This window comes from Elephas maximus, chromosome 1 (assembly GCF_024166365.1).
Source record: "Elephas maximus indicus isolate mEleMax1 chromosome 1, mEleMax1 primary haplotype, whole genome shotgun sequence".
In the NCBI taxonomy this organism is placed as follows: Eukaryota; Metazoa; Chordata; class Mammalia; order Proboscidea; family Elephantidae; genus Elephas; species Elephas maximus.
The window spans coordinates 149347532-149360411 of record NC_064819.1 but is presented as its reverse complement, the minus strand read 5'-3'; the positions used below and the strand labels follow the sequence as shown (position 1 = coordinate 149360411).

At 35.0% G+C, this 12880-nt stretch overlaps 1 protein-coding gene and 1 long non-coding RNA gene across 7 annotated transcripts in view; one reads left to right on the top strand and one right to left on the bottom strand.

The window, feature by feature from the left end:
- SNX14 (sorting nexin 14) overlaps nt 1-12880 on the top strand; it is a 127452-nt gene that overhangs the window by 43601 nt on the left and 70971 nt on the right. For all 6 annotated transcript variants that reach the window (XM_049896722.1, XM_049896698.1, XM_049896713.1 and 3 more), the window contains exons 5-7: nt 446-489; nt 2462-2549; nt 7328-7412. In XM_049896722.1, the coding sequence (XP_049752679.1) occupies nt 446-489; nt 2462-2549; nt 7328-7412 (217 nt within the window). The remainder of the gene's footprint in view (nt 1-445; nt 490-2461; nt 2550-7327; nt 7413-12880) is intronic.
- Nucleotides 1-12880, bottom strand: part of LOC126083274 (uncharacterized) — a 53827-nt gene that overhangs the window by 26114 nt on the left and 14833 nt on the right. The window lies entirely within an intron of this gene.

The window sequence follows — 12880 nt, the reverse complement described above, 5'->3', positions numbered from 1 at the left end:
TTTAGTATCCTTACGAGGGCAACTTTTTTTTTTTTAATGTATTGTATTCTGGCAACACTCACAGAGCTAAGAATGCCGAAGATCAGCCTGTTATTTCCTTTTTTCCATGGAACTTTTTTGGTTCAGTGAAGCTTCAAACTCAGAAATAATTTTTTTGTTAGATTATGGACATATTTGGAAATATGTGTGTTTACTACTCTAATAGTAATTTTTCCTTTTCATTGAGTTTTATGATTTTCAGTGGGTTTCTCATATGTTCTCTTTGATCCTCACAGCATCCCCTAAGTTTGACATACATGTTTTGTCATGTAAAATTATGACATTAGATGTCAGTATTTGAGATAATAAAATTGGTTCTCGGTAGTATATTACTAAGCAGTATAATTCATTTTTCCAGAAATAGGTCATTAACTTGATTTTTCTTTAAAAATATTTTTTTATACAGGTTCTTGAATTAGTGTTGGAAAACTTTGTTTATCCGTGGTACAGGTATGTTTTTCCTATAAGACCTTTTTTTCTTTGGGATAGCTAATACAATCAACATTTGTGCACGCTAATGATGTCTTTTTCATGTAGGGCCGTGTTTTTTAATACTTGGCACTATTGACATTTTGGGGCAAATAATTCTCTGTTGTAGGGGCTGTACTATGCGATATAGGATATTTAGCAGCATCCCTGGCCTCTTTCCACTAGCTAGGTACTAGCACCTGCCACCCCCAGTTGTGACCACCAAGAAAGTCCTCAGACATTGTCAAATGTTCCCTGGGGGGCAAAATCACCCCTGGTTGAGAACCACTGATGCAGGCAATAAACGAGTAGGTAAATGATAGGAAAGAGGAAAAAAATCTACATCAAGAGTTGCCTTTTAAAAGAAAAATAACTTGTAAAATTTTCCGTCATTCCGAGGTATAGTGATTCAATCATTTTGTGTACATTTTTCACATTTGAAATAATTGTACCTTTGGGGGGGAAAAATCTGTTTAGATGCTTCATTAAATGAAATAGTTTTTCTGTAAAATATTTTTTTCTAAAGTAACTTAGTTTTAGGCATCTGTTATATATGTACTAGGTACCCTGTGGCTTGTAGGATATAGGAAATATATCCCTCTAATATCATCATCATATATCGTTTAATGAATAAATGTTTCCTGATTTAAGCATCATGTGTACTTATTTATATATTTGAGCACTTACACCTATTAAAAAAACCAAACCCGTTGCCATCGAGTTAATTCTGACTCATAGCGACCCTATAGGACAGGGTAGAACTGCCCATAGAGTTTCCACGGAGCGCCTGGCGGATTCGAACTGCTGGCCTTTTGGTTAGCAGCTGTAGCACTTAACCACTACGCCATCAGGGTTTCCAGTTATACTATATGACTTTTATATATATTTCATGACGTCCTAGTTTTATATTGATGCAATGTATCTTGAATTTTCTAATTAAAAAAAAATAAATAAATGCTACCAGTTGAGTTTACCTAGGGTATGTGAAAACATATTTAATCTGTAGTTTATATCCCATATTTTCTTGAAAAGACATGTAGATTAATTTTTTACATTGGATTCTGTCTTAAATAATGGGGTATTTGCCATTTAACTAAAGTTGATGGTGAGGCATTTTGTAAAGAGTATCTTCCTCCCCCCGGCACATTATGAGTCTTCAAACAATAAATCTGGCTCTATTTCTAGATGTCAAAGTATATATCTTCTCTTTAATCTAACTGTTGATATTCCCTTCCCTGGGGTTAATAGTGGGAAACATTGCTGATACAATTATCTTGTTCTGCCAAGGGACTTAACTATTAGTGCCATCTTTAAGTTCAGAATATCACCATTATACATACATTTCATTCTTGTCCTTGGTTAGAGAAGTGCCCTATTTCTTCTAGGGTCCTCAAGATGTCAGGAAAATGAAATGTAGCTCCTCAGAAGAGGATTGTTAAAATTTCTGTTTAAAAATATTTGAGTTTCTGTTCATTTTTTTTAAAATGGAACACACACATATTTATTTTTTATTTTTAGAATTAGTTTACATTATTAATTTATAAATATTTAAAACTGATTTAAAATTTTGTAATAATTTAATGCTATTGCTTCTCCAAAATTATTCTTTGTTTTATTTCTTTGATGATGCTTCAAAAATGATCTTAGTATTTTAAAAATGTGATTGTGTACATATGTATGTCTGGAAGGAAATATATACTAAAATTTAGTCAATACTGATTATGTCTTGATACTAAAATTTGAGAGCTTTTTCTTTTATACGTTTCTGTATACATTTTTTTCTTTTTATACATTTCTGTCTTTTATTCTTCAGTGAAATGCTTTATCTGTATAAAAAGAAAAACAACATAAGTAAATGGAAAAAAGAGGAAGTTCTAGACTTCCCTGGTTTCCAGAAGGTGAAGCTGCATATGCCCTTGAACTTATAAATGTTTGTTTTTCTCCTCAATTGAAGGGATGTAACAGATGATGAATCCTTTGTTGATGAGCTGAGAATTACGTTACGGTTTTTTGCATCTGTCTTAATACGAAGAATTCACAAGGTATTTATTTATAAGGAGAAATTTCGGAATTTGTCATTTCATCCTTAGTAAAAAGATATTAAACTCTCGTTTTTACTTCCTCCTATACCACGCATATTTGTTTTTTTCTCCCCTTTTTTTTTCTTAGCTTAAAAAATGAATAGATCAAAAGTGGCCCAGTGTTTTTTTCTTTAATTTAATGCTTGAATATCTTGGTTTGTCTAAATTAGAAATAAAAAGGTAACTATAGGAAAAAAAAAGTCATGTTCCAGCTAGATGAAGTTGCTGAATAAACGGCAATGATTATCATCTACTGTTTTATTTTTTTGTTATTTTCTGAGCCATCGTTTGTTTATGTTTGGGTCTTTGCCTATATGTGCTTGTAGTGTGTTGGCTGTTGACACACACATATCTACTGCCTTCTCACTTCAATAGGATTAAACATATTTATAATGAATTGGTTTATCTCTGCCATTAGTAAATGAAATAAAGATTAATCTTGTTAAATGTTTCTCTGCCTGTTCGAGAAGCAAAGAATAAAATCAATCACTGTAGAAAAGATACACAAAAAATATGAATAAACAATTCACAAAAGAAAAATATAAAAGCCAGGGAGCACTTAAACATATGTTGCTTCAAATCAAATAAATATAAATCGTTATGAGATACCATTCTGTTGCCTATCAGATTGGCAGAGATTTAGCAGAATGATAATATGTGGTATGGTGAGTGCATATAGGCAAAGCAAAGCAAATGCAAATCTAAACTGGAATATCTTTTCTGGAGAACAGTTTGGTAATATTTACTAAAAGACTTAAAAATGTATATGCCCTCAAATTTAATTCCTTTTTTTTTTTTTGTAATATGTGTTAAAGTAATCAAAGATGAGTGAAAAAAAAAGTGTGTTTAATGATTCATTGCAATATAATTTATAATAAGGGAAACTGAAAAGAAAAACTGATGTCCAGTGATAGGGTATTTGAGTAAATTATAATACACCCTAACTATAGAATTCTACACAGCCGTGAAAAATCATCTTGTAGAATAATATTTATGTAGGAAATATTTATCGTAAATAGTTAAGTGGAAGAGACAGGAAAATAATATATGTGATATTTTCAACATTGAAAACAGAGTTTACATATTAAAACTTTTAATATGTAGTGAAGGATGTATATATCCTTATTTACTGTTAACTCTTACGATGATGATGGGACTGATACAGATTTTTGGTTCTTTCCACATGTTTATGTTTACTGTGCTTTTTGGGTTAAAAAAAACCCAGTACCGTCTTTATTTTTGTGACTAGAAAAATGTTGATAAACATTAATTACATTGTTTAGAAAAAGGCCTTGGGGCAGTTGTCTCATACCATATTATTTTAGGTGGAATAAAAATTTATTAAGAGATGTGAATTGCTTGATAATGAGCCATTTAAGTTACAACTTGGAATAAGTCAAATAAAATTAATTGATCAAAAACCTGCCTCATTATAGTGATATTCACTCTCTATGCATTAGTTGATAGACTGACTCTACTATGCGTTAGGCTTTGAGATAGCCAAGTGGATTGTAAAATCATAGCACCTCATACTTGCAGTATGCTATATATTCTTTTTTTTTAAATTTTGTAACAGCTTTATGGAGATATAATTCACCTACCGTATCTCTTAATTACCTTGTGCTGCTATAACAGAAATACCAAAGTGGGTGACTTTAAAGAACAGGAATTTATTTTCTCACAGTTCAGGAGGCTAAAAGTCTGAGTTGAGGGTGTGGCTCTAAGGGGAGGTTTTTCTTTGTTAGTAGACCCAGGAGTTCCTTGGCATCTGTCTTCCCCCAGTGTGTATGTCTCTGTGCCTATTCTGTTATATTTGTAGCTCAGAAGTGATTAGGTTTAGAATCCACCCTACTCTGGTATGACCTCATTAAAATAAAAAGAGAAAACCTCTCTTTCCAAACAGGGTCATATTTACTGGTACCAAAAAAAAAAAAAAAAAAACCAAACTCGTTGCTGTTGAGTTGATTCCAACTCATAGTGAACCTATAGGACAGAGTAGAACTGTCTTGCAGGGTTTTGAAGGACCGCCTGGTGATTTTAACTGCTGACCTTTTGGTTAGCAGCTGAACTCTTAACCACTCCGCCACCAGGCTTTCCATTTACAGGTACCCAAAACCCACTGCCGTTAAGTTGGTTCTGCTTCCTAGCCACCCTATAAGACAGAGTAAAACTGCCCCATAGGGTTTCCAAGGAGCACCTGGTGGATTCAAACAGCGACCTTTTGGTTAGCAACTGAACTCTTCACCCTGCTGCACCACCCGGGTTTCCATTTACAGGTACAGGGGTTACGATTTCAAATGTATTTTGGGGGCACATAATTCAATCCATAACACCATATAAATCACTCATTTAAATTGTTTAATTCAGTGATTTTTAGTATGTTCACAGTTGTGCAACCAACCATCCCCACAATCAGCTTTAGAAAATTGTCATCACCCAAGAAAACACTGTACACTTTAGCCATAAGCCCCAGAACTTCTCTACCCTCTGCCCTAGGCAACCACCAATCTACTTTCTGTCTCTGTAGATTTATCTGTTTTGCACATTTCATATAAATGGACTCATACAATATATGGTCTTTTTTGATTGGGCTTTTTCATTTAGCGTAGTGTTTTCAAGGTTTATCCATGCTAGCATGTATTAACATGTATCAGTACTTCACTCATTTTTATGACCAAATTATTCCACTATATGGTTATACCACATTTTGTTTGTCCATTCATTAGTTGATAGACATTTGGTTGTTTCTGTCTTTTGGCTATTAAGAATAATGCTGCTGTGAGCATTTGTGTACAAGTTTTTTTTGTGGATATATGTTTTTATTTCTCTTGGGTATACTCCTAGGAGTTGTATTCCTAGGTCAGATGGTGACTCTATGTTTAACTTTTCCAGGAATTGCCAGATTCTTTTCCAAAGTGAATATATCATTTCACATTTTCACCAGTAGTGTATGAGGGTTCTGATTTCTCCACACTTATTATTATTTGTCTTTTTGATCAAAGCCATTCTAGTGGGTGTAAAACGATATCTCTTGTGGTTTTGATTTGCGTTTTCCTAATGACTAATTATATTGAGCATATTTTCATATGTTTATTGGCAATTATTGCTGCCACAATGGGCTCAAACATAGCAACGATTGTGAGGATGATGCAGGACCAGGTAGAGTTTTGTTCTGTTGTACATAGGGTCACTATGAGTCGGAAGTGACTCAGTGGTGCCTAAAAACAACAACATTGGCCATTTGTATGTCTTGTTGTCTTGTTTGGAGAAATGTCTATTAAGATCCTTTGCCCATTTTTAATTGGGTTATTTGTCTTTTTATCACTGAGTCTTAAGAGTATATGAGTTGCAAATATTTTCTTCCATTCTTTGGGCTGTTATCTTTTTTTTCTCATTTTATCTGCATTACTGTCCAGGGAGATAGGTGGATCATTATTATGCCCATTTTATAGAAAGTCAGTAACTTTGTCAAAGTGTCGGTTAGTTAGTGAGCAAAAAGGATCAGGCCTGGGTTGTCCTAGTCCTAGTACATTGTTCTGTCGTTGATACCATTGCCTGAATAACATAAATAGTGTTTGGGAATAATGAAAACAAAGATTTGTTTAATGTCCACAGTGGTTGTTTTTTTTTGTCAGAATTCAGTGACAAACTCATTGCTTTACTGTTTTCTGACTTGAAGTCCCTAAAATGGAACTTATGAATGAAATCCTAATAAGTATTCTTGGAAGACAAGATTTTATAAAATATTTGAAAATTGAGACATATTGTTTATTTGACAAACACGAGAGTAATTTGTAATCATGAGTAGCAAGTATCCAAGGATAAATGAAGAATGTTATTTTGCAAAGAAGCGTAATAGTAGTAGAAATATACCCTCTTATTGAACATATTTGATCGTAGGCAACCAAAAGATATTTGTAAACTCTCTGGATTTTACCAGTAAATCACTAAAAATTGGAGGTTTATGACCCATCACTCTATGACTTTATTTATCACCCTGTGACTTTGTATTCTTCCTTAATATGGAATTTAAAAAGAATTGAGAAACTCACATTGAAGTTAACACTATTGTGATAGAATTTTATTATATGTTTGATAAAGGGAAAATATAACATGGTAAATTTTATGGTGATAAATAAGTGTTTTGAAATCCAATAAACATGCTTTTTGGTGATTTATTTGCAATTTGTATTCAGTTTTTTTTGCCTCTCATGTGTGTACATATAAGCCTTCAGCCCTCGCTAACCCACCATAGTTATAGCTTCCAGTCATTAAGTTGAAAGCTATATGAGGGGAATGATAAAACTTAATTTTATCTTATGATAGGATGCTTCCATATATCTTAAAGTCAGGATTTGTCTTGTAAGCTGAATAAAAAGTTAATTTTCAGGTGACTTCTTAGTAAACACAAATTTAAAGCCTCTAGGAGATTTTTACTTGGAATGCATTTAAAACAAAGAACACATGAAGTCAAGAATAAATAGTATTTTGTGGAAAGAATTTAGTATTTAGGGTATGTATATTAAGAGGAATTTATATTACTGTGGTGGAAAAACTAATGTTAAATTAGTATCACCCAATAACGTAAACTGTTTTTAAATTATATTTTGAAAGATTCTCAGTAATACCTCTCATTTTTAAGATCATATGTGCCAGTGTCTTAAATATAGTGTCGTTCCTGTCATTGTATCTTAGTGAGAATTATTTTAAAAGTTTATTTTAATGTTGAATTTTTCTAGGTGGATATTCCATCTATTATAACCAAGAAACTATTAAAAGCAGCAATGAAGCATATAGAATTGATTGTTAAAGCCAGACAAAAAGGTAATATAGTTTTCTACTACAGATTGAATAATTTTGTTTTATGTACTGGATATTTTACCTAAAATATCTAAGTGTGAGTACTGATATTTTAACTGATACATTTGCAAATGCTGTGAAAGTATTCTTAAACTGTAATCTCTTTTGGTCACGTATTAATCATGCAAGTGATTGTGAAAACTCAAGAGTCTATGAAAATTAAAATACAGTCAGTTAACTTATAGAGATCTTATTGATGACTGTCTCGTCTTTTTTGAATGATAGTATCTTTCCCTCATTACTTCCTCTGAGATATCTCTCGCATCTCTTCCTCTTCTCTCCTTAATGATTTCAATAGTTTTGCCCTATTCGAGCCCATCTTATAATACTGCTCTATGTTAATTTCACAATATCACAATTCTTATATGTTACATCCCTACGTAAACATTTTCATTGACTCAGCCATAGAGTCTTAACTGTATTTAAAACCCTTCCCTGTCTAGTAAACTGTTTTGATCTGTTCTTGTCTCTCACTCTGTGGGAGAAGTTTTTTTTTTTTCTTTTTCTCCTGTTAATAAGACTTTTGTTTGTATTATGATGCTTTAAGTGACAGTTCAAGTCAGTTTCTTATGTAAAAATTTATATAAACATTGTTATATGACCCTGGTTGCTCTCCCTATAATGTGACAGCACGCTCCTCCTTTTCACCCTGGATTTCTCATGTCCATTCAATGAGCTCCTGTCCCTGTCTGCCTTCTTGTCTCACCTCCAGACAAGAATTGCCCATTTAGTCTCATGTATCTACTTGAACTAAGAAGCACATTCTTTACAAGTATTGTTTTATGTCTTATAGCCCAGTCTAATCTTTCCTCTGTTGGCTTCAGGAATGGTTTTATTTTTGGGCTAACAGAGAGTCTGGGGGCCGTGTCTTCTGGGGTCCCTCCAGCCTCAGTCAGACCATTAAGTCTGGCCTTTTACTTGAATTTGACTTCTGCACCCCACTTTTCTCCTGCTCCGTCAGGGACTCTCTGTTCTGTTCCCTGTCAAGTCAGTCATTGGTGGTAGCTGGGCACCATCTAGTTCTTGTGATCTTAGGCTGATGGAATCTCTGGTTAAGGTGGCCCATTCTGTCTCTTGGGCTGATATTTTCCTTGTGTCTTTGTTGTTCTTCATTCCCCTTTGCTCCAGGTGGGTTGGAACCAATTGATGGTTCTTAGGGGGCCGCTCGCTAGCTTTTAAGACCCCAGACGCCACTCACCAAAGTGGGATGCAGAACATTTTCTTAATACACTTTGTTATGCCAATTAATCTAGATATCCCCTGAAACCATGGTCCCCAGATCCACGCCCCTGCTACTCTGTCTCTCAAAGTGTTTGGTTGTATTCAGGAAACTTCTTAGCTTTTGCTTTAGTTCAGTTATGCTGTCTTCCCCTGTATTATGTGTTGTCTTTCTGTTCACCTAAGATAATTCTTGTCTACTGTCTAATTAGTGAATTCCCGTTTCCCTCCCTCCCCACCCTCGTAGATGTTTTCTTCTGTGTTTAAACCTTTTCTTGAGTTCTTGTAATAGTGGTCTCATACAAGATTTATCCTTTAGCGACTGACTAATTTCACTCAGCATAATGCCTTCCAGATTCATCCACGTTATGAGATATTTCACAGATTCATTGTTGTTCTTTATTGTTGTATAGTATTCCATTGTGTGAATATACTATAATTTGTTTATCCATTTGTCCGTTGATGGGCACCTAGATTGTTTCCATCTTTTTGCTTTTGTGAACAGTGCTGCAGTGAATATGGGTGTGCATATATCTATTCGTGTGACGGCTCTTATTTCTCTAGGATATATTCCAAGGAGTGGGGTTGCTGGATCATATGGTAGTTCTATTTCTAGCGTTTTAAGGAAGTGCCAAATCAATTTCCATAGGGGTTGTACCGTTTTACATTCCCACGAGCAGTGTATAAGTGTTCCATAACCTATCCAACATTTATTATTTTGTGTTTTTTGGATTAATGCTAGCCTTGTTGGGGTAAGATGGTATCTCATTGTAGTTTTGATTTGCATTTCTCTAATGGCTAATGTTTGCATTTCTCTAATGGCTAATGGAAACCCTGGTGGCGTAGTGGTTAAGTCCTATGGCTGCTAACCAACAGGTCGGCAGTTTGAATCCACCAGGCGCTCCTTGGAAATTCTATGGGGCAGTTCTACTCTGGCCTATAGGGTCGCTATGAGTCAGAATCAACTCGACGGCACTGGGTTTTGGGTAATGGCTAATGATCATGAGCATTTCCTCATCTATCTGTTAGCCACTTCAGTGTCTTCTTTGGTGAAGTGCCTGTTCATATCCTGTGCCCATTTTTTAATTGGGTTATTTGTCTTTTTGTTGTTGAGGTTTTGCAATATCTTATAGGTTTTAGACATTAGATGCCAAAGTTTTTTTCCCAGTCTGTAGATTGTCTTTTTACTCTTTTGGTGAAGTCTTTGAATAAGCATAATTGTTTGATTTTTAGGAGCTCCTAGTTATCGAGTTTCTCTTCTTGTGTTTGTGCATTGTTAGTAATGTTTTGTATTCTGTTTATGCCATGTATTAGGGCTCCTAACATTGTCCCTATTTTTTCTCCAATGATGTTTATCATTTTATATTTTATATATAGGTCTTATATACATTTTGAGTTAGTTTTTGTGCCTGGTGTGACGTATGGGTCTTGTTTCACTTTTTTGCAGATGGATATCCAGTTATGCCAGCACCGTTTGTTAAAGAGACTGTCTTTGCTCCACTTAACTGACTTTGGGCCTTTGTCAAATATAGCTGCTGATAGATGGATGAATTTATGCCTGGATTCTCAAATCTGTTCCACTGGTCTATGTATTGTTGAACCAGTACCAGGCTGTTTTGACCCCTCTGGTGGTATAATAGGTTCTAAAATCAGGTAGTACAAGGCCTCCCACTTTGTTCTCCCTTTTCAGTAATGCTTTACTTAACCAGGGCCTCTTCCCTTTCCATATGAAGGTGGTGGTTTGTTTCTCCATTTGGCTAAAAAATGCCATTGGAATTTGGATCAGGATTGCATTGTATCTGTAGACTGCTTTGGGTAGAATTGACGTTTTCACAATGTTAAGTCTTCTGATCCATGAGCTAGGTATGTTTTTCCACTTATGTAGGTAGGTGTCTTTTGGTTTCTTGCAGTAGTGCCTTGTAGTTTTCTTTGTGTAGGTCTTTTACCTCTCTGGTGAGATTGATTCCTAAGTATTTTGTCTTCTTGGGGGCTACTGTGAATGGTATTGATTTGGTGATTTCCTCTTTGAAGTTCTCTTTGTTGGTGTAGAGGAATCCAACTGATTTTTTTATGTTTATCTTGTATCCTGATAGTTTGCTGAAATTTCCTATTAGTTCTAGTAGTTTTCATGTGGATTCTTTAGGGCTTTCTGTGTTTAAGATCATATCATCTGCAAATAGAAATACTTTTACTTCTTCCTTACCAATTTGGATACCTTTTATTTCTTTATCTAGCCTAATTGCCCTGACTAGGACCTCCAGCACAATGTTGAATAAGAGTGGTGATAAAGGGCATCCCTGTCTGGTTGCCGTTCTCAAGGGAAATTCTTTCATATTCTCTCCATTTAGGATGATGTTGGCTGTTGGCTTTGTAAAAATGCCCTTTGTAATGTTGAGGAATTCTGATTTTGCTGAGAGGTTTTACCACTAATGGGTGTTGGACTTTGCCAAATGCCTTTTCTGCATCAGTTGATAGGATCATGCAGTTCTTGTGTTTTTTATTTAGGGCGGTGGATTTCATTGATTGTTTTCCTAATGTTGAACCATCCCTGCATACCTGGTATGAATCCCACGTGCTCATGGTGAATTATTTGTTTGATATGTTGTTGAATCCTATTGGTTAGAATTTTGTTAAGGATTTTTGCAACTATGTTCATGAAGAATATTGGTCTGTAATTTTCTTTTTTTGTTGTGTCTTTACCTGGTTTTGGTATCAGGGTTATGCTGGCTTCATAGAATAAGTTTGGGAGTATTCCATCTTTTTCTATGCTCTGAAATACCATTAGTAGTAGTGGTGTTAACTCTTCTCTGAAAGTTGGGTAGAGTTCTCCAGTGAAGCATCAGGGCCAGGGCATTTTTGGGGAGAGAGTTTTTAATTACCTTTTTTTTCCAGTCTCTTCTTTTGCTATAGGTTTATTTAGTTGTTCTATCTTTGTTTGTGTTAGTTTAGGTAGGTAGTGTGTTTCTAGAAATTTGTCCATTTCCTCTAGGTTTTCAAATTTGTTAGAGTATAGTTTTTCATAGGATTCTCTTACGATTCTTTTAATTTCAGTTGGGTCTGTTGTGATATTGCCGGTCTCATTTCTTATTTGGGTTATTTGCTTCGTCTCCTGTTTTTCTTTTGTCCGTTTGGCCACTGGCTTATCGATTTTGTTGATCTTTTCAAAGAACCAGCTTTTGGTCTTGTTAACTCTTTCAATTGTTTTTCTATTTTCTATTTCTTTCCATTCTGATCTAATTTTTATTATTTGCTTTCTTCTGGTGCCCGAGGGCTTCTTTTGCTGCTCTCTATTTGTTCCAGTTGTAGGGTTAATATTTTGATTTTAACCCTTCCTTCTTTTTGGATGTATGCATTTATTGCTGTAAATTGACCACTGAGCACTGCTTTTGCTGTGTCCCAAAGGTTCTGGTAGGATGTGTTTTCAGTCTCATTTGATTCTGTGAATTTCTTTATTCCATCTTTAATTTCTTCTATAACCTAGTAGTTTTTGAGCAAAGGTGGTGTTCAGTTTCCATGTGCTTGAATTTTTTCCTTGCTCTTTCTGTTACTTTCTACTTTTATGGCTTTATCGTCAGAAAAGATGCTTTGTAATATTTTCATGCTTTGGATTCTGTTAAGGCTTGCTTTATGACCTAATATGTGGTCTATTCTAGAGAATGTTCCATGTGCACTGGAAAAGAAAGTATACTTGACTGCTGTTGGGTGGAGTGTTCTGTATATGAGGTCAAGTTGGTTGATTGTGGCATTTAGATCTTCCTTGTCTTTATTGATCTTCTTTCTGGACGTTCTGTGCCTCACTGAAAGTGTGTTGAAGTCTACTATTATTGTGGAGCTATTTTTCTTTTCTTTTATTAGTATTATATTTTTATTGTGCCAATTTTTTTTTTTTTTTTAAGTGAAAGCTCACTAATCAAGTCAGTCTCTCATACAAAAATTTATATACACCTTGCTATCTTCTCCTGGTTGTTCTCCTCCTGATGAGACAGCACACTCCTCTCCAACCTGTATTCTGTGTTCATTCAGCCAGCTTCTGTCCCCCTCTGCCTTCTCATCTCCCCTCCAGACAGGAGCTGCCCACATAGTCTCATTTGTCTACTTGAGCCAGGAAGCTCACTCCTCACCAGCATCATTTTCTGTCTTATGGTCCAGCCCAATCTCTGTCTGAAGAGTTGGCTTTGGGAATTGTTCCAGTCTTGGGCTAACAGAAGGTCTGG